Consider the following 22,324-nt stretch of genomic DNA (forward strand, 5'->3'; position numbering starts at 1 on the left):
AGAGACGGAGTTGTAACAGCCTGATGTTGAACATTTCGTTGACCATATCATGTCAGCAGCTTCGAAGAAGGTCCCTATCTGTTATTCTTGTGCATCACCACTGTGTTACCACCGTCCTCGACCACTCGGATAGACACGGCTTGTGGTTCTCGAACTCCTGGAGCTCGCGCCGTGTACCAATCTCATAACATCGAAGAAAAGCAATGTACGTTTCACGCGCAGCTCTATCTGTTGTATAAAAGAGGTGGAATCTACTCTTGGTTCCACCACAGTCAACATGGTTGTCGAATACGCCTCTGTGACCATGGCCTCTTTTGCGCTTGTCTCAATAGTCACGTTGGTGGTAATTCTGTCTCATTTCAGACGTAGATTTCCTAAGGACATTCAAGGTCCTCCGTCCCCGTCGTTTCTGTTTGGTACGCCGATGGGTTTCCTGGATAGAATCTGTCTTTCATTACCGTGATGAATTCATGAATCATTTTAGGTCACGAGAAGGATATACACTACCAGAACGAGGTCGGCGACCTGGACTTCCAATGGATGCGCCAGTATGGGACTGCTTGGCGTGTAGGCGGTTGCTTGGGGGCAGGTTATGTTGATCGCCTTTCACCGTGTCATTGCTCACGGTCGACAATCATTCAGGAGGATGTGCTTATGTTGGCCGATCCTAAGGGTCTCCAACACATTCTGCAAGGCTCCGCTTACAACTACCCGAAAAGTGGTGAGGACAGGCAGTTCTTGAGGCTTATAACTGGAGATGGCCTCGCGTGGGTACATGGTAACGTATCGATCTAATCTTCGCTTTCCCCCGTCCGTTATTGACCAAGCCATCATCCCACCGCTATTAGGCGAAACTCATCGTCGGCAGAGGAAGATCATGAACCCTGCGTTCACGGCCCCACAACTGAGAGCTTTCCTTCCCCTCTTCCACAAGAGAGCTGCAAAGGTGACTGTTCGTGATTCACCTGCTTTCATAGCATTCTGACACAGGTTATAGATGATACAGAGACTGAAAGACGAGGTCACGAACACTGCGGGGGGGGGGGGGGGGGGGGGGGGGGCACCAGTTATCGACCTTCTCGGCTGGCTCACACGCATGACTCTGGACGTGATCGGAGAAGGTACTGTTGTGTTTTCCTTGATATACGGTTTCCATTTGACATAAATACCGTATAGCTGGCTTCGGCTACGAATTCGGGACCCTTGACGACAAGGAGGATGACTTTTCTAAAAACTGGACAGGCGTCGTGTGCGTATCGCCTAGCGGCATCGCGCTTCGTTGATCCGCTGACCGGACATGGCGTATTTTCAGCGTCGAATCGTCGTTGTATCCGTCATCTCTGGACCTCATTGCCAAGTCGTTCTTCAGCTACATTCCGGTGAATATCCTGTATTATACGCGATACCTCCCCCTGCGCGAGTATCGCAGGACCCGCGACTGGCTGGACTACACGAGGTCAATGGCGCGCGACATCATCCGCAAGAGCGAGGCTCAAGGAGATGGGAAGGACGTGATGAGCGTGCTCATACGAGCAAACGCGTCGGAGAACCCTAAGACTAGACTCTCGCGGCCTGAGGTTTTGGATCAGATATCGTGAGCGCTTGATTTGTCTGAGACAAAGCGCGGTCCTTGACATTTCGTGTTCTTGTAGGACGCTTATTTTGGCTGGCACCGACACAACTGCGCTCACAGCGTCTTGGGTGCTTTGGGAGCTCGCCAAAGACCCTGCTTTTCAAGACCAGGTCCGAGAGGAGATCAAGGCGGCCCGGGCACAGGTAACCGCGCGCGGTGACGCAGATTTCACGATTGCAGATCTCGATAGCTTGACTCTGCTGCAGGCTGCGCTAAAGGTACGTTTCAAACTGACCTCTATGAAATCCTCAACCAAGACGTATCCGGGACATGCTATAGGAAGGAATGCGTCTGCACCCTATCGGATGGCATTTCAGTCGGTTGGCTGGCAAGGACGATGTCATCCCACTCCTCCATCCTATCACGACTAAGTCGGGAGAGCAGATCTCTTCGATTCCTGTGAGGAAAGGGACCAAGGTAAAGATGTCCTTCTGTGCATACAATAGGTGAGTTGGCAGGATAGCGGGGCGTGCGCATCAAACTCAGTCTATACTAGGCTGCCTATCGTTTGGGGAGAGGACGCTGACCGGTGGAACCCGATGCGCTGGGTGAACATTGACACGTCGAAGCAAACTACTGTTGGCGTGTATGCGAACCTGTAAGTTCTTGTTATTCAACCTTCTCGGGTCACCTCATGATTGAGCCCTTTTTCAGACTAAACTTCTGTGAGTCTAGACATACGAAGACTTGTTTTCTCCCCAAGCTGACGAGCGTGTCTTAGCCGCCGGCGTCCGCGGTTGCATCGGGTAAGACGCCCCCAGCTCGATTCGCATTACTTTCTAATCCATATCCTTTTCCGCTATTTGCAATCTCTGAAGGTGGAAATTCTCGTATGTTGACCAAAGTCCATCAAAATCTTATCTCCGCTGACTCTACGTCTTGTCGGTTGCAGCGTCATCGAGCTGCAGTCAATTCTGATGAACCTCTTGGAAAGTTTCGAGCTCACCATGCCGCCAGACTCGGACAATAACCCCATTCTGAGGAAGCCCGCCCAGGGCATGGCCCCGATCATCGAAGGACACAGTGGACCCGCGTTGGGCTTGAAGATCAAAATACTGGCGTGATTTACAGATGGACATTAACGAACTGTTGGGAGTTTACCGATTGCAATTGACTATCATGAATTTTTCTTACCACTCTGTTTGTACTTCATCTACCGTTTATGCGCTTTCACGAGTCTATGACCGCCATCCAATTCGACTGTTGTTGAGGTATACTTGTTATACACTGACCTGAAGCGGATAAGGAGTGATTCGATATGACGGCGCTGAATTATAGCGTGGAAGATGTACAGAACGCAGGCTCATACCGTTGATAAGACCGGACGCGTGGAAAAGGGACCGCGGGCCCTTGAAGGCGTCGCTCGCCGTCCTTCGTAGATGTAATTGTGTATATATAGCCCTAGCAAGGCATATCTCAGTCAGACGTAGGGGAGCAGAAACAACTTAACTGCTTTTTCGTAAGACCTCGGTGTAGACATCCGCGGGCATCTTTGTGCATAGGCCTTGTCATGGATGTCGGATGCGGGCATGAGAGATGGACGGGCTTGGGCAGCGGTTGGGGGATGATGGGCATTGAACGGATGTAGACGAACAGAAAGATAGAACGGACGAGTGTCTGGAAACAAGAAAGATGTCGCAGAGTCGCAGACCAACTTTGGAGTCAATAGCAAGTTCTCTTCTTACGATTGCAGTCCGGAGCCATGCGCTCATCATAGTGAAATAGGTCCTATGAGAGAGCTTTTGTTATAAGTGCGACGTCGGGTAGGTTAGTCGCACAACCTAGAATATGTTGCTGTGCGCATTTGAGAAATCTTGGACTGGCATCAGTCTGAGAGAGGGGATTATCGTCGGTATGGCGGGACTAGCTAGTAGTGGCCCTTCGAGCCGAGTTGGAATCCCACAAACGATGCCGATGGCAATAGCCGAAGCAGCCGGGGCGGGCCGGAAGGGGAATTGGGAGAACGACGTCGGCGACAGTGAGAACGACGACACTCAATTGGTGCGTCGCAGCGACCCAGCATTGCCCGTTGCTGCCCGGAACAAACGCAGCACACCCATCGATCCCGTATATATACTCTGCTCTCTCCAGTGCACTCTTCACCCCTACCACCATGTCTGCAAAGCTCGCATCTGGTGCGATCTTCCCCGATCTCGCACACGGCGTCGACTGACATCCTTCAGACTACGCTGCCTGGAAGAAGCTCCAGCAGCTGTACGACACAGAGAAGGATCAGCTTGTCCTCAAGGACCTCTTCGCTGCCGACCCCGCCCGCTTCTCCAGCTTCTCCAAGGAATACACCGCCGCCTCTGACCCCACCAACACCTTCCTCCTCGACTATTCCAAGAACCTGATCACCCAGCCTGTCCTCGCAACCCTCCTCGATCTCGTCCGCGAGGCCGGCGTTGAGCAGGTCCGTGACAAGATGTTCGCCGGCGAGCACATCAACACCAGTGAGGACCGCGCCGTCCTCCACGTCGCCCTCCGCAGCTTCGGCTCCCTAAACACGACTGAGGCTGGTGTTGCCGAGGTCGCGCCCGTCTTGAAGCACATCAAGGAGTTCACCGACGCCGTCCGTAGCGGCGCTTGGAAGGGCTACACGGGCAAGACAATTACCACCATCGTCAACATCGGCATCGGTGGATCCGATCTTGGCCCCGTCATGGTCACCGAAGCCCTGCGCCACTACGCCAAGCGCGACCTCACAGCTCACTTTGTCTCTAACATTGACGGCACCCACCTTGCGGAGACCCTCCGCGCGTGCGACCCCGAGCGTACACTCTTCATCATCGCCAGCAAGACCTTCACTACCCAGGAGACTATCACGAACGCGGAGAGTGCCCGCGCCTGGTTCCTCGATGCCGTCGGCGGACCCAGCGCCGCCACTCACGTCGCGAAGCACTTCGTCGCCCTCAGCACGAACGAGAAGGCTGTCACCGCGTTCGGCATCGCAAAGGAGAACATGTTCGGCTTCTGGGACTGGGTTGGCGGCCGCTACAGCCTCTGGAGCGCAATTGGCCTCTCGATCGCGCTTGTGATCGGATACGAGCACTTTGAGGCTCTCCTTCGTGGCGCGCACGACATGGACGCTCACTTCCGCACCGCCCCTCTCAAGGAAAACCTTCCCGTGCTCCTCGCCGTCATCGGGATCTGGTACAACGACTTCTACGGTGCGCGCGCTCTGGAATTTCCTTTCTTTTCTCATAGCTGAACCCTGCGTGTGTTTGTAGGCGCCCAGACGCACGCGCTGCTCCCGTACGATCAGTACATGCACAAGTTCGCGGACTACTTCCAGCAGGGCGACATGGAGTCTAACGGCAAGTTCACTACTAAAGGTGGTAAGCGTGTCGACTATCAGACCGGCGTACGTCTCTGCACTCTCTATGCGCCTTCCCCTGTCAAGACTGACTCTACTGGGCGTGCCGCAGCCAATTATCTGGGGCGCGGCCGGCACAAACGGACAGCACTCGTTCTACCAGCTGCTGCACCAGGGTACGAAGCTCATCCCGACGGACTTCCTTGCCCCTGCGACGTCGCACAATCCACTCCGTGGCTCCCTGCACCACCGCATCCTGCTCAGCAACTACTTCGCGCAGCCCGAGGCGCTCGCGTTCGGCAAGACCGAGGAGCAGGTCCGCCAGGTGCGCCTCCCCTTCTGTTTCCTCTTCGAAGGGTTTCGTGCGCCTTTTCGGCGGCGCTGATGTTCGCTAAATGCCATAGGAGGTGGGCCCGGGAGCGAGCGAAGCGCTCGTGAAAAGCAAGGTTTTCGAGGGCAACAGGCCGAGCAACAGCATCCTCTTCCCGCTGCTCACGCCCGCGACCCTCGGCTCACTCATCGCGCTCTACGAGCACAAGATTTTCACGCAGGGCGTCATCTGGGGGATCAACTCGTTCGGTGCGTGCTTCTTTGGGTCAGCGGGTGCATATATGCGCGTTTGCTGAATTGGTGCAACAGACCAGATGGGCGTCGAGCTCGGCAAGGTTCTCGCGAAGAACATCTTGGCGCAGCTGGAGAAGCCTGCGGACGTCAAGGGCCACGACAGCTCGGTGCGTCATTTTCTCTGCGGCATTGCATCCGCTGTTGGAGCTCCCTGTCTGCTGTGAACTGACGTTATCGTGTGTAGACCACTGGCCTCATCCACTATTACCAGAAGCACCGCAAAGAGTGAGCGCGAGGCGGAAAATGAAAGGAAGATGCCGTTTTCGTAGACGAGAGATGAATGCAATGAACAAGGAAGGAAGAGATGTAGCACCGCCGTCTGAACTCAAAATTGTGGCTGCATAGTTGTACAATGGCGCCTCTATAGAGTACGTACCCGTGTACGGACATGTATGTATCGATGTTTTTGACTCACTGACTCATTGACTGAAATGAGTCGCCATTTCGGGAGAGCTTCACTTATCCCGCAACTTATAACTGATCGAAAATATGGACAAATAGCTTGTACCGCTTAATAGGGCAAATGCCACCTCGTTCAACACCGTGTTGTAGATGACCACCGTGAACGCAGATTCTGAAGCTATGCATATTTCAGACGTCGACTCGCCCCCGAACTCCATTCAACCTCCCAAACTCCTCCCCGCCGAGTTGACTGTTCTAGCTTGAGACCCGCCGCATCCACTGCAGGTGAGTTTTAAACTAGTAGTATTACCGACACTTTTGAGTCCACTGATATCCGAAACTACTGTGCTGCCAATTAAATGTAAATATAAATATGAAAAAATCCTTTCTGTAATCTTCATACCCTGCTTCAACTTTGAGGCCCAGAAGTAGTGAGATTGAATCAGGGGTTCAATAGATATGGATTTAAGCAGTCTACCCCCTAAAACCAGACTGCGTGAAGCACAGTCTGGGTTTTGGGAACCAAATCCAAAGTTGCACACCATTCTGTCTGATTCAATAGGCTTAAAATGTATTTGTCATGGTACCCTGATATTTTCATTAGTAGACATGGAGTACTGAAGATGTTACAGGCAAAATACAGAATTCTAACCTGAAAAGCTAAAAGGTTCAGGGTAGGACAGGGGTATAGCAGGGCTATAGAGGCCATTAAGAGGTGAAGAAGCCACCCATGCCAATACACGGCTGACATGACGAGCCTGTCCGCGGCTGGAGAGGCTCGTCATGTCAGCCGCGTATTGACAGGGCTGAGTCCCGATACGCGCCTGACATGACGAGCCTCGCTGCAGCTGGAGAGGCTTGTCATGTCAGCCGCGTATTGACAGGGCTGAGTCCCGATACGCGGCTGACATGACGAGCCTCGCTGCGGCTGGAGAGGCTCGTCATGTCAGCTGCGTATCAGCTTGGCTGAGTCTTGATACACGCCTGACATGACGAGCCTCGCTGCAGCTGCACAGGCTCGTCATGTCAGCCGCGTATTGGCAGGGCTGAGTCCTGATACGCGGCTGACATGACGAGCCTCGCTGCGGCTGGAGAGGCTCGTCATGTCAGCCGCGTATCAGCTTGGCTGAGTCTTGATACACGCCTGACATGACGAGCCTCGCTGCAGCTGCACAGGCTCGTCATGTCAGCCGCGTATTGGCAGGGCTGAGTCCTGATACGCGGCTGACATGACGAGCCTCTCCAGCCGCAGCGAGGCTCGTCATGTTAGCCGCGTATCAGGATTCCGCTGTGCCAACAAGCACAAAACCTGCACAAACTCGACTCTACATGAATGAGACAGCCTACGAGCATTAACCTTACAGATGCCTGCACTGTGAGTATGTTCTTATTATATCTTATTGTACCCTTCATTTCTCGCACTCGGCTTTGCAAACGGACGATGGGCCTCTGCATCGCCGAGGGCATGTACTGATACATGATGTTTCATTCTCTTTTCCTCTACTTCTACTATCTACAGATCCTCGAGGGACTAACCTTTCCCTTCCCGACCCCGTCTCTGTCCTCGTCCACGCCTACGCCCCCGCTCACCGCCGCCTCTGTCCCCTGCGCCGCCACGATGTCGGCCGCGGAGGCGTTTTAAACCTGAGACAGCGGGGATCGCGGTCGGGGCTTTGCCTGGCTTCTTCGCGTCCTTGATGGCCCTCAGCTTCGCAAAGCGAGCTGGACGGATGTTGGCTTTGATGTCGCACAGGACGATGGTGCGGTCGCGCAGCTCAACCTCGCCCTGCCGGATCTTCTTGACGATCTCGAGGCCGTGCGCTGTTACGACTGCTCGTCGGTAACCCCAAGAGTAGGAGGTTCTTCCCTAGGTCACTCGTGGAGGATGTGTGGAACGATGGTCTCGACTGTACGTGTAGCACAGGAGCCAGGAGTGTATTGCGGTATAGCAATGAAAGGGTACTGTAGGAAGACAGTACTGAACGAAGTAGACAGTGTGAAGACTGCCTAGTAGTATTACCGACACTTTTGAGTCCACCGATATCCGAAACTACTGTGTTGCCAATTAAATGTAAATATAAATATGAAAAAATCCTTTCTGTAAACCTCATACCCTGCTTCAACTTTGAGGCCCAGAAGCAGCGAGATTGAATCAGGGGTTCAATAGATATGGATTTAAACAGTCTACCCCCTAAAACCAGACTGTGCTTCACACAGTCTGGGTTTTGGGAACCAAATCCGAGGTTGCACACAATTCTGTCTGATTCAATAGGCTTAAAATGTATTTGTTATGGTACCCTAATATTTTCATTAGTAGACATGGAGTACTGAAGATGTTACAGGCAAAATACAGAATTGAGGGAAAACCTCAAAAAACCGAGTCTCCAGTCCACAATTGTCCTTTGATTTCCATTGCAAAACCAATAAAATGCTCCTACATACACTACCTTTCAAATCATCCCCTAATTTTATTATTTGGATAAGGGGATCAAGAGATATGTAATCGTTTGTGATGTTGAGGGTATTCTGCAACCCGGAGACACAGTTTAGTCAGCATCGGGAAAGGGCGGCACACAGTCGGGAGATTGCGGACCCACAGTCGTCACACTGTTGTCACACCACGCACAGTCTCTCTGTTGCGCCACACAGTCCGGCCGAGACCGCACACAGTCCGGATTTTAGCGCTAGTTCAGCGCCACACAGTCCGGATTCTCGGTGACAGTCCGAGATTTGGTGGTGAATCTGCGCCACACAGTCCGGCCGTGCCGCACACAGTCCGATGATTGTCGCGCCACACAGTCCGACTGTGTCAGCACACAGTCCGACTGTGTCGGCACACAGTCCGACTGTGTCGGACACAGCCAGAGTTTTCCCTCCGACTGTGTCGGCACACAGTCCGACTGTGTCGGACACAGTCGGAGTTTTCCCTCTGACTGTGTCGGCACACAGTGCCCTCTAACGTCTCATGATCAAGCACACTGCTACGTCGCGTCGCGTCGACCCTCCCCGCACCTTTGAGCATCAAGCGCCCTCAATTGACATCCCCTCGATATATTAACACCACTCTCTCAGGGAATATCAAGGAAATTGGTAAGATTTTTCTTGATCTCAACTGCTCACTCTGCACGCTCTCGACGATGCAAGCGGACGATGGGCCATCGCCGAGGCCTTGTGAAAGCACACATCGCTGAGAGCGTGTTACTATACTAACTCTTCCTATTATTTTGCTATTGTTAGCTGCTGACCCCGCATCGACTGAGGACTCCATTTTCACCGTCGACATCCACCCTCCGCTCTCTGCACTTTTGCTGCTTCTCCATGCACCCTCGCTCCTGCCGCACATACACTCCGCGCCCATGTACAGAACATCGCCAGCGTCACGCAACTTGTGCTTTGGCCTGTCCACAAGTAGGGAAAGGAGAAGCTAACGGTGGAGATGAGCTGGGAGAGAGGAGGTCGAAGGTACGTACCGCTGGTTCTTTCCTTCCCCCCAGCCCCTCCCTCGAACCAAGTTTCCTTGATGCATTCAATCATTGACGCTTCAGCCCTCGATGCTGCGCATGCTCGCCTGTTTGTTCCCTCAAACTCTTCGAACCTCGATCCCCCTCGCCTACCCAACTGTACCCGTACCCATCCGCGGCGCCCGCTACCCAGACCCACACTCGCCTCCCCTTAATCCGCTCAAGGCTCCCGTCAACCAGTGCCCTCCACTATTTCTGCAGCGCCAGTATCACGCTCTCTCAACGCCTCCACGCTCGCGCTGCCCCACAACATGTGAAGCATTGCGGCCGTTCAAACGTCAACAAGGACGACGAGGTCCAGCTGGCGGCAGAGGATAATGATGAGGACAAGCAATGGCAGCGGCGGAGAATGGGCATAGACAATGAGGACATCCACGATGGATGCAGGTACGTTGTCTCTCGTGCCTGTCCGTCCCCGCGTGCGTGTCTTGTTCTCATCCTTTCCGCCGGCCCCTCCTTCAGCCTGCGTCCCATCTCCCTGTCGACCGTTCACGCCCCCACCCTCAACATCATACACGCCTTCAATGCTATGAATCACATTGACCGTCAATCGCGCCCTCAAGCCCACGTGCGCATGATTGTCCCTTCAAGCTCATGCATGTGCCCTCGCCTGTGACCGACATCTGCGGGCATCCGCTCGACCTCGCGCACGCGCACCCGTCTCCGCGACGCCACGCACCGCCGCTACCGAGTGCCCTGACATCCGTTCCCTTCTTGCGTCACCGCCCAGACCCCACATATACTTGTCCCCTCGAGTGTATTCCTACTCACCATTTGCTCTCTCGCTCGTCTCCTCAACCCCACGCAACCTTGTCCCTTCGATCCCTCCTCACGGATCCCTCCCCATGTCCATCAACCTCCCGCCATCCTCGCTTGCGCGTTGAAGACACCCAACTCCCGGCACTCCACAGCAGATGAGTCGCGCAGGACACACGGCAAGAACTAGCATTGGAGAAACCTGATGTTGAAAGTTCTGCAACGGTGAAGTTCACAAGATGTGAAACAACGGCGCGCTATCTGCGCGCCGCCACCGCCGCCGCGTTCTACGTGCGTCGACGACCCCTTCTCTCACTAAGGCCACTCTCATTCCCTTTCCTTGACGACCCTCGTTCCGTCCGTCATTCTGCCTCTGACCAGTTTTTTGCAGGAACGTTACGTCTTCGCCACTGTCAACATGGAAGAGAGCCTCGTATCTGCGAGAGTAAGTGACGCACACAGCTCGCGCATACGAAGGTTAGGTTAGGTCATCTGTTGCAGGACTGAGGACATGAAACGGCGGCGGGCTGTCCAGGGCGCCCAGTCGCTCCACGCGGCGTAAAAGTGCCAGTGGACAAGTCATGATGCAGAAACGGCCGCGTGCTGTCTGCGGCAGCCAGGCTCCCCACAGCCCAAATTCGCCGAAGGTGAATTTGGGTTTTGTGGGGAGCCTGGCTGCCGCAGACAGCACGCGGCCGCCGACTTCGTCGGCCTCATTTCCTTCCTTCCTCCTCTCCCTCTCCTCCTCTCTCATGCTCCTGATGCTGACATTTGACATCATGAACAGCCTTCTCGGCAGAACGTTGTCGGACACAGGACACTAGAGGGCCTCAAGCGAGCTTCAGACGAGTGTACGATAGCAGCAGAACATGCGCTATCACTGTTCCAGCAGTCTCGAGAGTACGGTCGTGCGACATGCCCAGCCTCGCAGCCTCATTCTCCCCTTGTATCTTCTATTTGTCGGCTAATACCATATGCATGTAGTCCGCGCGACTCGTTCTATGTACTTTGCGTGCATATACACCTCCCTCGAAGCTACTTTCTTAGGTGCTCCTCTGTAGCTACAGTCTGTATTATTTTTCTTGTTGTATCTATATCTATATTTTGAACTCAGGCCCGTTCACCCACACGATTTGTGGGCGAAATTTTTCGCCCGAAGTGGAAGGAGCACCACTCTACCTCGATCGTAATGAACAGCTCTCAATCCAACTCTTCGCTCGTCTCTCGGTACCTCTTCCTTCTCCGCGATCCCTCGTCCACGCCCTGTCCGTGCCAATGTCGACATCCTCTGCTAGCCTGCAAGCCAGAGACTTCTCGACAGGCCATCGGCCACATCCTCTTCTTCTACAGGACGATCGGTTGAGAAACCAGCGCAGACACTGGTCCAGATGAGCGAAATGAGCACTTTAAACCTTTCGTTGTGAGTTATCTTTTGTTCCTTTTACTTCTCGACACTCGCTTCCTTTGCGCTCTCTTTCCTTTGCGCTCTCAATGATGCAAGCAAACGATGGGCCTCCGCCGAGGCCCTGATAAAGCTAGCATCGTTGAGGACGTGTACTGATGTTTCCTTCTCTTTTCCTCTACTTCTACTATCTACAGATCCTCGAGGGACTAACCTTTCCCTTCCCGACCCCGTCTCTGTCCTCGTCCACGCCTACGCCCCCGCTCACCGCCGTCTCTTTCCCCTGCGCCACCACGATGTCGGCCGCGGAGGCGTTCTTCTCCACCAACGCCCCCACGCCCACGCTGCCTGATCACGCTCCAAGCATCGTGACCGTCTGAGCGTCAAAGACGATGACAACGAGGACCACACTGACAATCATGACGACAGCGACAACGACCACGCTGAGGAACGGCGATGGCGGAAAGATAAGCTGGGAAGAGAGAGGGCGCGGACGACGAGGATATCCATGAGGTATGTCATCTTTCTTTGCGCCAGCCCCTCCTCCGACGCCGCCATCCAAGAACTCGCTGCAAGACCGGCCCCCGCGTGGGGGCAGCCTCAGCTACCGCGCGCACCACCCCCGTCCTCCCAGCTCTCCTCCACCGACGCCTCGCGCACGATCGACACCCACACCGCGTTCTCCCCATTCATGTCCACCGCATCCCTCCACACCGCCCTCCTCCTACAAGCGCTCCATGACCATCTCCAAGGGCAACTCCGTCTTCTGCCTCGCTTGCGAGACCCGCAACGAGAAGCTCACGGCCGCCAGCCTTGACTGCATCTCCAAGCTCATCTCCTACTCCTTCTTCGTCGAGGCCAGGCCTCCCGAACACGCATCCTCCCGTCCCCGCCCCTGTCCCCGGGTCCGGGCCCAGCCACTCCACCTCGAGCGCCTCCCAGAGCAACCTCCCCCCGCCCTCGCTCGTGGACCTCGTCGTGCATACCACCACCACCTGCCACACCGAGTCCACCGCCGACTCGGTTAGGCTCCAGGTCGTCAAGGCCCTCCTCGCTCTCGTTCTCTCCTCCACCATCCTCGTCCACCAGTCCTCGCTCCTCAAGGCCGTCCGCACCGTTTACAACATATTTCTCATGTCCACCGACCCCCACCCGCCGCCGCAGTGTCCACCGCGTCGCTCGCATCCAGGGCTGACGACGCCCCGTCCGCAAAGCGCGACTCGTTCGCGCCGTCCACGCCGGACATCGAGCCGCCGCGCGCGCTGCCGTCCCAGGACAAGGTGCCCTCGGCAGATGACATCTCGCTCGAGATCCCGCTCCCTCTTTTGCCGCTGGTAGCTGCCCACGACGACTTGCCTGTCCTCGAGCTGCCCTCGTCGAATGGGATCGAGCACGGCGTGGACAGGCCGGATACCCCTCACGCGTGGGTCTCCCTCGCACAGTTCCGCTTGTGTCCCCTTTTCACTGTTCTGCACGCGAGCGAGCTCTCGCCCGAGCACCCCAGCCCAGGGGCATCATGCTCCCCCGGCACACACGATGACGATCAACGACCTCTTCCTCAAGGATGCCTTCCTCGTCTTCCGATCCATGTGCAAGCTCACAATGAAGCCCCTCAACTCGGAAAGGTTCGCTCTCTCCTCCTCGCACCGCATCCACATCACCCCCTACTAATCCCCGCACCTGCACGCCCCGCCCACAACGAGCACGACCTCAAGTCGCACTCGATGCGCTCCAAGCTGCTCTCCCTGCACATGGTGCTCGTCATCTTCAACGCGCACATGGACGTCTTCGTCTCGCCCTCGTCGCTCATCCACTCGAGCTCGTCCCACGAAGCGACCCCGTTCGTGCAGATGGCGAACTAGTACCTCTGCCTCAGCCTCAGCAGGAAAGCAGCCAGCCCCGTCCCGCAGGTGTTCGAGATCAGCGTCGAGATATTTTGGCGCGTGATCACGGGCCTCCGGACGAAGCTCAAGGTGCACACGCGCGTAGGGGGTCTGTCTTCGCAGACCTAGTTTTGTTTTGATTGCGCCTGCAGAAAGAGATCGAGGTCCCGTTCTACGAGATCTTCTTCCCGATTCTCGAGATGAAGACGTCGACGCTGAAGCAGAAGGCCGCCATCTTGGGTATGCTGTCACGCCTTTGTCACGATCCGCAGGCGCTCGTCGAGATTTATCTCAACTATGATTGCGATAGCCAAGTCGCAGACAACATCTACGAGCAGTGAGCATGCCCCGCCTCCTCTCTTTTCCTCTGCTCTGCTCTGCCCTCTGTTTTTTTCTTTTTCTTTTTCTTTGTTTTTTTTGTCTGTGTATGCAGCTCGCTGAACACCCTGCCCGCCGCGCGCGCAGCCTCATGAACATCATCACCAAGATCGGCACCAGCACGCTCCCGTCCGCCGCGCAGCAGAAGCCGGCGGACCCTGCGAGCCCCACGCTGACACCCACGAGCAAGGCGTACGCGCCGGGCATCCCGCCGTCACTCGTAACGTCCGCCGTGGCCGTCTCAGGCTCGCTCGATACATCCGCGCTCGGCCACTCGGAGCAGCAGCTCTGCCGCCAGAGCCTCGAGTGCCTCACTGCCGTGCTACGCTCGCTCGTCGCGTGGGGCACCGCGCCCGACTCTGCGTTGGCCGCGGCCGCGGCGGGTGCATGGCGCGTCAGCGTCGGCGAGGACGGGTGCCCTGAGGGATTGACGCCCGACGCGTCGCAGTCGCTGGATAGGCTCCCGACGGGTGGCCCGAGCGCGGAGGCGACGAGGCAACCGACGCCGGATATCCACGACGACCCGGGCCGGTTCGAGAGCGCGAAGCAGAAGAAGACGATGTTGCTGGAGGGCGTCAAGAAGTTCAACCTTAAGCCAAAGCGAGTGCGTGTTTTCTTCGGCCGAAGAGGGCTGACCGATGGGCGGGTGTTAGGGCATACAACTTTTGCTCGAGACGGGTTCATTCTGAGTAAGGCGCCGCAGGACGTCGCGCGGTTCTTGTTGCATATCAATGGGCTGAGCAAGTCGATGATCGGTGAATACCTCGGCGAAGGGTGCGCGTTTTCCACCTCCTCCGTTTGCGATGGCTCATCGGGTTGCAGGGACGAGGAGAACATCGCGACCATGTACACGTTCGTCAACATGCTCGACCTGCGGAACATGCCCTTCGTCGACGCGCTGCGCGTCTACCTGCAGGCGTTCCGCCTGCCCGGGGAAGCGCAGAAGATCGATCGGTTCATGCTCAAGTTCGCCGAGCGCTACATCGAGGGCAATGCAAACACACCGTTCGCGAACGCCGATGCGTGTCCCACGCGCTGCTCATCCGCGCGCGCGTCTGACGCGCCACGGCCCCGTTTCCGTTGCAGACACCGCCTACGTGATCTCGTACTCGGTCATCCTGCTCAACACGGATGCGCACAATCCGCAGGTGAAGAAGCGCATGACGCGCGCGGACTTCGTGAAGAACAACCGCGGGATCAACGAGGGCGCGGACCTCCCCGAGGAGCTGCTGTCCGCCATCTTTGACGACATCGTGAACAATGGGATCCGGATCAAGGATGAGGTGGACTCGAGCCTAGTCGTGTCGCTCGCGCCAGGTGCGGGGCAAGCGAGCGCGCTCGCCACGGTCGGGCAGGACTTGCAGAGGGAGGCGTATATGCTGCAGTCGAATGGCATGGTGAACAAGACCAAGGTGCGTGCTTCTTGATGGCGTCGAGCGTCGAGATGTCGGTGCTGGGGTGGTTTGCTCACGCGTCGGTTATGCAGGCGCTGTTCAGGACGATGATGCGGTCCTAGTGCAAGGTTTCGCGGAGCGGCGAGCAGTTCTTCAGCGCGTCGAGGTCGCGTGGATCCCGTTCCTCGCGGGGATCTCGGGCCCACTGCAGGAGACGGACAACCTGGATGTCGTGGAGCTCTGCCTCGACGGCTTCCGAAATGCGATCCGGATCGTGTGCTTCTTCGATCTCGAGCTGGAGCGCAACGCGTTCGTGACGACGCTCGCAGAGTTCACGTTCCTGAACAACCTCGGGGAGATGAAGACAAAGAACATGGAGGCGGCCCAGACGCTTCTCGACGTCACAGTCATGGAGGGCAATAACCTCAAGGGCTCGTGGCGCGAGGTGCTCTCGTGCGTGAGCCAGCTGGAGCATATGCAGTTGATCAGCAGCGGCGTTGACGTCCTTGGATGCGCGCAAAGGTTATGTCGCGCGTGCTCCGATCGTATTTGCGTAGACGCGTGTCGACTTGTTGAATTTTAATTTAATTCTCTCATTGTGGTTTCTAGGCGCACACGAAAGCTGCCCAACGAGGAGCTGGCGAATGAGAGTAGATCGACGCACATCACCGTCGCGGCGGACATGGTGTTCTCCCTAAGCCATTACCACACAACGATGAATTGCAAAACCGGAGCAAACTCTGCTCTACGCGCACTAGACGACTTGTAACCATAACCATGACAGACCCCTGCTCCTGTAAGTGTATCTGTATTCTACTTTTCGTTGTCCCTTCTTTCCCGCCCTCGGCATTGCAAACGGACGATGTGCCTCCGCCGAGGCCTTGAGAAAGCAAGCAGTGTTGAGGATTCCCATTGTGGTCCTTATCTTTGTCTAACAATGATTTCAGATCTTTCTGTAGGTACTTGTGCCGCTTGGGTATATCATGAGAGACTTTACGCGTGCGCTAACCTCGGTATGGCATGTTATTTCTGGCCCTTCAAGCTCTCCCACCATGTTTCATTTATCTGCAAGTCTCGACGTGCCGTTTCTCTCTTTCTCCTACATTCATCGACCTCACCCATTCCTTTCCTCTTTTCAGATTCCTACCTCGCAGCCTTCCAAGTTTCAACTCAGTCGATCGGATTGGCAAGGTCCCACGGCGCCCTCTATGTTGTTAGCAACACGACAGCTCAAGCAACTCGGTATTTTAGTAGAAGATTGTCGTTGTCCCTACAAGAACCTTTTGCACTCCAGCTTTCAATGCCTTCCGTGTCACAGGAGTGCCTCAATGCCCTCGCCTCCCGGGTCAAATCTTCACTCAAGCTCTTGCGCACGCTCAAAGTTCAACAGGCTGCTGCGCAGAGCACCATCTCCATGCTCAAGTCGAAGGTTTCCTCGCTCGGGTCACTCGCCCAGGCATCCTAGACCGTGTCACCGCCAAGATCCTGTGCATGCCCGACGCCACTCTTGCCCTCTCGACCCGCTCGAGCGTCGAACCTAACCCTCGATCCCGCCTGCGCACGCTCGGTTCTCTTCAGTACATGCATCCATTTGCCTGCGACCCAAATTTATATGCGTACGTCACCTCGTCCCCTCAAGCCCCAGAGCCTACGCACAAAGCATAGCAGACATCATGCCACACGCGCTCTAGTGTGTTGACGAGGAGGGTGAGTAACAGCTGGCAACAAAGACATGAACTAGGGAGAGGGAGGCCGAGCGTCACCAAGGTGTGTACCTACCGCTCTGATCCTTTCTGCCGACCCTGCGACGCCCTCGATCTCTAACGCCAAGCCCGTTCGCTCACTTAATTCCCTCAATAGCCAGTTCTGCCTTTGTGCCCATGCGTGAACGTGTGACCCCTCAACGCCATGCACCTGCCTTTGCATACTATCCCCGTTCATCCGCGCGCTTCCCCCTGTCCCGTCAAGCCCAAGTTAGACTCATCTAGCCCACGCCCGTCCGCCACCGAATGCCCTCGATCCCTTTCATCCCTTGAGCTCACGCATCCGCCTTCGCCTGCGACCCAGATCCGACCCAGATCCGCTTCCGCATGACTCATCCAGCTCGCGCACGCGTGCACGCACAACCTCTCGACGGCCCCTCGACCACTCCTCCCTCGTCCTGGATCGTTGTTAAAACCAAAGGCACACTCGACCCCGTGCACGCTTGACCCCTCATCCCCTCATCCCCGTCGCCCTCGTCCTCTCGAGTTTGCGCACACTCGATCTCACATTCGTCAACAGTCCCATCCTCGACCTAACCTAACTGGCTGGTAGCGTAGGAAGAAGAGGACCGGCAGCGGCGGTGGCGGCTGAGAGACGGGCTGGGAACATGGATGGGCGTGGAGGACGAGGATATCTATGGGGAGATGCACGCTCGCTGACCAGGACAAGCGTCATGAAGGTGCGTCGTCGTCCCTCGTGGCGCCAGTCCTTCCCCACACATGTGTATATCTTGACCTCATCCTTTCCGCCCGCCCCGCCGCCTACCTGTCTCCCCTCGACACTCGTCCGTTCAGCCCACGCTCCCCACGTTTCCGGCCGTGCATCCCTTCGACCCCACATACGCACACTCATATCTGTGAACACAAGCACGCCCACCACCCAGTGTCCTCGCAACCATTCCGCCCGCCTGTCCGCTCAACCCGATGAAGCTGCGATTCCGCCCCCAATTTCGCCCGCGCATATTCGTCCCCTTCAGCGCACGCACCACCTGGGATCCAAATCCTTGAGCACGCGTATCCTCTTCCCTTCGAGCCCATGGTCATGTCCTCGAGCCCACGTTCGTGTTCATCCAGTGCCCCTCGACCTCCTGGGCCATCAAAGTTCACGCTTGTGCCCTCATGCCCAAGCGCTCACGCGCGTCCCCTCGACACCACGCAAGGTTGCCTCCTCATTCTCCCTCCCTCGACCTGCGTCACCACTGAGACCCCGCGGTCCAACAACAGTTGGCGTCCCCACACTGTCGCCGTCCCTCCACGTGCCCTCGCTTCCGCACACAGAGGATCACAAATATTAAGCCATACGCGCTTTAGCGCGTCGACGAGGAGGTCAAGGAGCAGCTGGTGGCAGAGGAATGAGCTTGGCAGAGGAAGGCTGAGCGTTACCAAGGTTCGTACCTCTCGCTCTCGCCCTTTCCACCCGCCCTTTGCTCAACATGTGTCCCGCAACCTCTGCAGCCTCCTTGTCGTTATGGCTGCTCGCTCACTTGACCTCCTCGTTAGACAACCCCGCCTCTGATGCGTGCACGTGCGACCCCTCGACGGAAGCACCGAAATGAGTGAGCGCAAGGCGGCTTGCGATGGCAGCATGGGAAAGTTAGTTTAGGTTCCCGACATCCTCCTACTTCGCCCACGAGCTCTGGGTCGGTCGGATCCTCGAGTTCGCACGACGCCGGCCGCTCACGCGCCCCGTGGACGACCCTGGGGTAAGCACCCACCCCGCCCCGCCCCCGTGCTGCTGCCCCTCTGCGTGTGTGCGTGTGTGCGTGTGTATGCGTATGTGCGTGTGTTCACCGCGCGTCTGACGCGTCCTCGCCGTGACGCGAGCAACCGTAGGTCTGGGCTAAGGTCCAGTGGTACTACTCCGGCGCTGACGTCGCCAACGATACCGACACAGAGTGAGTCTCCCACAGTCCTTTCCATTCTACAGACCGCTTTGGTCGTCCACGCTAACGCCGCCGCAGCCGCAGCCGCACACGCCCCCCAAAAAAGCCCCGCCAACATCCAGGCAAGCTACGGCCGCTACGAGCGCCTGCGCGCCGACGAATCCGACTACGACTACGTCGCGCATACCTCCTTCAACGGTGCGTCCTCCGCCGCACGTCTCCCCGCCCGTGACGGCTGACTGACGGCGCTGCATGTTGAAGGCCCCACGAAGATCATAGAGCACCGCGAGGCGGACATCGAGCAGCCCCAGATCGCCGATGGCGAGTTCTACGTCCGCCGCGCGTACTCCCGCCTCTCCAAGTGTGCCACCGTGAGCCCTCACCCTCACCCGTCGCCCTCCCGATCCTCACAAACCCCCTCAAATCCCCACACATTTTATGTCAGTACCAACGCCAGTAAGTGGACTATTTTCACGACCAGCGCCCGTAGGGAGAGGTCAATGTAGATGACAAGCAAGGAAAAGAACCAACTCAAAAACCAGAACGTGCGATGCGTCACAACCAAGACAGATGCCCGTTGTTTAAGTCGACTGCCAACCCGTCCATCAGGAGCTGCTCCACGTCTGCGTTGTACGTCTATCCACCCCGTGCCGCCTCCTGCCCGCCGACGAACACGCTCCCAGGCGCGCTCGGTACTCCGAGCACCGTGACGCGCGCAAGCGGCTGTTCCACGCGGAACGTACCTGTGCTCTCAATAGTGAGCGCGCCCGCGTGCACGATGAACCGCACCGTCCGGTTCGCGATTGGGGAGTCCGGTAGCGGGAGCGAGGTCCCGTCGTCGAGATATGCCGTGCCGTATGCTGCGACGTCAACACCGAGTGCAACGAGCAACGCGTACGGCCCCGCTCGCGTCTCGCGTGTCGTGTACGCCGGCTGCGCGTGTGTGAGGAGTGCGGCGCCCGCACGGATGTGCACATTGACGTGCCCGAGGGGCGCGGAAAGCGTGGTCGGCGCGCCCACGGCCGCGTTTACTGCAGTGTGGGTGTACCAGTCGCGCCATGTTATCTGCCCGCGGCCGAGGAAGATGCCTGACATGACACAATGGGGATGAGCAATCGAGCGGGTATGAATTCCATGTCGACCTACCGTCGACAGTAGACACATTGGGCTCGAGCACAGGCGTGACGAGAATGTCGCTCCCGACCATGAACTGGCGGTCCACCGCAAACAGCTGCGGCTCGTCGGGGAACTCAAAAAAGAGCGCGCGCACAGGTGTGCCGTTCGTCGAGGCGTTGGCAAACAGTGTGTACTGCCCGATCCCGTCCGCGGTCAACGATGAATCGCGGATTTGAATCTCTAGCATACGAAGAGGCTCACCCAGTACGGCAGGAGCGCGTAGCGTATTGAGATCGCGGTCTTGCTCGCGTTGGCGACACTATCCCATCTGTAAGGCTCCTGGGACAGCGCGCCGCGCTGGTTGTGATTTCTATAGAACGGCGTGAACGCGGATAGCTGCATCCAGCAATTGCACAACTCCTCGTCCGTGTTGCCGACTGCTCCGCGTATGCACAATATAACCCACGGTTAGGCTCAAGCAAGCAGGTGAATCGACAGCAAGGACTACGCACTGAAGTCGCACGTGTCGGCGCCGACCATCGGGATTTGGAACAGCTAGAACTGGAGCACGCCTGCGATGCTGTGCGCCATGTATGCCCACTTGCTGTAGTTATCCCCAAGCTATCTACCTTATTTCCCGTCATCAGGGTAATGACGGTTGTTTCCGCTTCGCTTTTCCGCTTTTCCGCTTCGCTTTTCTGCTTTTCCGCTTTTGCTTTTCTGCTTTTCTGCTTTTGCTTTTTGCTTTTCTGCTTTGAGTCTGCCCTGTTTTTTGTGGGACATTTAAATATACTTGACCACCTTGTATAATCTTTAAGGCTTTATACCAGTCTATTAAATCTGTAATCAAGACTGCTGGACAACAATCAAATACGTGTACTGTGTTTGACCTCTACACTATTGACTATTTTTTTGAAAACCATGATTTCCCGGCTTTATATAAAGAGTTTTCAAATTCCATCAATATATCTAGGATTCAGTTACTGAGGCTCACCTAAAGGCAAATTTTCGAAATTTTAAATTTTGGAAATCCACTGTATCGCCGGCTATTTTTTTGAAAACGGTGTTTTTCCAGCTTAATAATGAAAATTTTCGAATTTCGTCGATAGATGTGGAACTATCTACTGAAAACGCATCTTTTCAATATTTTCGAAATTTGCATAATTTTCCCACACCCCGCACACCCCGGGTGGAGGGGGGGGGGGGGGGGGGCCAACTCCCCCCCCTGACATAAGCAATAGAAGGAAGGTCACATGTTGAGCCAAATATGCGCAAACTGCCACCTTGTTATATAACTAGGCCAAAGTGTGACATGTGTGACTTTCCTTCTTGACCATCAACCACAACCATCCAGTAAGTCTTCAAAATTCGAAAAAATTCGATTATTTTTATTCTTTTTTAATTCTTTTCTGAAGGGGGGTGGTCAGTTCCCCCCCCCTGACTAAGCCTTTTTTAAAATTCGAAAAAATTCTAATATTTAATTGATTTAAAAATTGATTTGTTTATTCATTTTCTAGGGGGGGGAGTCAGTCCCCCCCCCTGACTAAGCAATGCCTTAAAATATCGCAAAAAAGCGAATAAAATATTTATTTTAAAACCTTTTTAATTCTTTTTATCAAAGAGTCTAAAGGACTCTCTATATATTTTAACATATTTATTTTCGCATTTATTTGATATTCAACCTTCGTAAAATCAGTTGATTCATGTTACTGATTGATGTTGTTCTATAGACTGCTTTATATACATTCAAGCTTTCTCGCTTCTTCTTGAATTCATTGAAATGTGTATGTTGTATTTAAATCTGAAGATTTAAATCAATCAATTAACATGTATTTTATAGCTGATTCTAGCTCAAACACCTCCTCGCCTGCTCAAAGCTCTATGGCCTCTTCATCTTTGGCTTCTGCTTCTGCTCTTTCCCCTATTCCTGCTCTTGATCCTATTTCCACTCCTATTCCTCTTCCTGCTTCTACTACCCCTGAGCCTGGAACTCTTGCAGCTTTAGGCCCAATGCCTACTTTCAGTGATTGGCAAAAGCAAATTGACATTTCCTTGGCCAAAAATAGCATGGTCAGGGTCTTGCTCTCCAATAGGATTATTGGCTTTCCTGGCCAGCGTCCTAGGTTAGGTTAGGTTAGGTTAGGTTAGGTTAGGTTAGGTTAGGTTAGGTTAGGTTAGGTTAGGTTAGGTTAGGTTAGGTTAGGTTAGGTTAGGTTAGGTTAGGTTAGGTTAGGTTAGGTTAGGTTAGGTTAG

The 22,324-nt window shown here is 55.4% G+C and overlaps 8 protein-coding genes across 8 annotated transcripts; 6 read left to right on the forward strand and 2 right to left on the reverse strand.

The window, feature by feature from the left end:
- Positions 1-277: 277 nt before the first annotated feature.
- On the forward strand, positions 278-2,846 carry HETIRDRAFT_461179 (uncharacterized protein; the record flags this gene model as incomplete). The annotated part of the gene is made up of 14 exons (XM_009554173.1): positions 278-416; positions 485-585; positions 643-778; positions 849-946; positions 998-1,121; positions 1,177-1,249; positions 1,313-1,594; positions 1,653-1,851; positions 1,913-2,079; positions 2,130-2,231; positions 2,288-2,298; positions 2,355-2,379; positions 2,452-2,463; positions 2,526-2,846. The coding sequence occupies 14 exons, from the start codon at positions 278-280 to the stop codon at positions 2,695-2,697; spliced, it is 1,641 nt and encodes a 546-aa protein (XP_009552468.1). The 3' UTR covers positions 2,698-2,846.
- Positions 2,847-3,746: 900 nt separating this feature from the next.
- Positions 3,747-5,802, forward strand: HETIRDRAFT_163029 (uncharacterized protein; the record flags this gene model as incomplete). The annotated part of the gene is made up of 7 exons (XM_009554174.1): positions 3,747-3,768; positions 3,817-4,803; positions 4,864-4,997; positions 5,062-5,274; positions 5,354-5,528; positions 5,589-5,680; positions 5,758-5,802. The coding sequence occupies 7 exons, from the start codon at positions 3,747-3,749 to the stop codon at positions 5,800-5,802; spliced, it is 1,668 nt and encodes a 555-aa protein (XP_009552469.1).
- Positions 5,803-7,093: 1,291 nt separating this feature from the next.
- On the forward strand, positions 7,094-8,077 carry HETIRDRAFT_442411 (uncharacterized protein). The gene is made up of 4 exons (XM_009554175.1): positions 7,094-7,160; positions 7,240-7,665; positions 7,729-7,862; positions 7,980-8,077. Exon 2 carries the CDS (start codon positions 7,453-7,455, stop codon positions 7,615-7,617), a length of 165 nt encoding a protein of 54 aa, XP_009552470.1. The 5' UTR covers positions 7,094-7,160; positions 7,240-7,452; the 3' UTR covers positions 7,618-7,665; positions 7,729-7,862; positions 7,980-8,077.
- A 1,216-nt stretch (positions 8,078-9,293) lies between these two features.
- HETIRDRAFT_446843 (uncharacterized protein) lies at positions 9,294-17,906 on the forward strand (the record flags this gene model as incomplete). The annotated part of the gene is made up of 26 exons (XM_009554176.1): positions 9,294-9,437; positions 9,521-9,675; positions 9,698-9,883; positions 9,959-10,064; positions 10,424-10,543; positions 10,644-10,697; positions 11,040-11,198; positions 11,367-11,517; positions 11,852-11,967; positions 12,019-12,167; positions 12,192-12,347; positions 12,407-12,790; positions 12,844-13,494; positions 13,531-13,627; positions 13,690-13,874; positions 14,003-14,689; positions 14,738-14,940; positions 15,002-15,327; positions 15,353-15,762; positions 15,919-15,994; positions 16,094-16,105; positions 16,269-16,308; positions 16,449-16,925; positions 16,978-17,076; positions 17,170-17,752; positions 17,868-17,906. 23 exons carry the CDS (start codon positions 9,294-9,296, stop codon positions 16,772-16,774), a joined length of 4,893 nt encoding a protein of 1,630 aa, XP_009552471.1. The 3' UTR covers positions 16,775-16,925; positions 16,978-17,076; positions 17,170-17,752; positions 17,868-17,906.
- HETIRDRAFT_446844 (uncharacterized protein) lies at positions 16,803-17,392 on the reverse strand. Its single transcript, XM_009554177.1, has 2 exons — positions 17,089-17,392; positions 16,803-17,027 (listed from the first exon to the last, which is right to left on the reverse strand). The coding sequence occupies exons 1-2, from the start codon at positions 17,248-17,250 to the stop codon at positions 16,944-16,946; spliced, it is 246 nt and encodes an 81-aa protein (XP_009552472.1). The 5' UTR covers positions 17,251-17,392; the 3' UTR covers positions 16,803-16,943.
- HETIRDRAFT_455787 (uncharacterized protein) lies at positions 17,747-18,428 on the forward strand (the record flags this gene model as incomplete). Its single annotated transcript, XM_009554178.1, has 3 exons — positions 17,747-18,086; positions 18,147-18,328; positions 18,384-18,428. 3 exons carry the CDS (start codon positions 17,747-17,749, stop codon positions 18,426-18,428), a joined length of 567 nt encoding a protein of 188 aa, XP_009552473.1.
- A 788-nt stretch (positions 18,429-19,216) lies between these two features.
- HETIRDRAFT_390647 (uncharacterized protein) lies at positions 19,217-19,500 on the forward strand (the record flags this gene model as incomplete). The annotated part of the gene is made up of 2 exons (XM_009554179.1): positions 19,217-19,326; positions 19,413-19,500. Coding segments are annotated over 2 exons (163 nt in total), but the record flags the coding sequence as incomplete, so codon positions are not given.
- Positions 19,501-19,591: 91 nt separating this feature from the next.
- HETIRDRAFT_412365 (uncharacterized protein) lies at positions 19,592-20,506 on the reverse strand (the record flags this gene model as incomplete). Its single annotated transcript, XM_009554180.1, has 3 exons — positions 19,592-20,043; positions 20,102-20,264; positions 20,333-20,506. Coding segments are annotated over 3 exons (789 nt in total), but the record flags the coding sequence as incomplete, so codon positions are not given.
- Positions 20,507-22,324: the final 1,818 nt, after the last annotated feature.

This window comes from Heterobasidion irregulare (assembly GCF_000320585.1).
Source record: "Heterobasidion irregulare TC 32-1 unplaced genomic scaffold scaffold_12, whole genome shotgun sequence".
NCBI lineage: Eukaryota > Fungi > Basidiomycota > Agaricomycetes > Russulales > Bondarzewiaceae > Heterobasidion > Heterobasidion irregulare.

What these genes read in the sequence shown, in the direction of transcription:
- HETIRDRAFT_442411 (XM_009554175.1), top strand. Translation starts at nt 7,453, where the DNA reads ATGATGTTTCATTCTCTTTTCCTCTACTTCTACTATCTACAGATCCTC.
- HETIRDRAFT_446844 (XM_009554177.1), bottom strand. Translation starts at nt 17,250, where the DNA reads ATGAACGGGGATAGTATGCAAAGGCAGGTGCATGGCGTTGAGGGGTCA. An exon ending in CGGCAGAAAGGATCAGAGCG is followed by an intron (nt 17,028 to 17,088) that starts GTAGGTACACAC and finishes CTTTGTTGCCAG; the next exon opens with CTGTTACTCACCCTCCTCGT.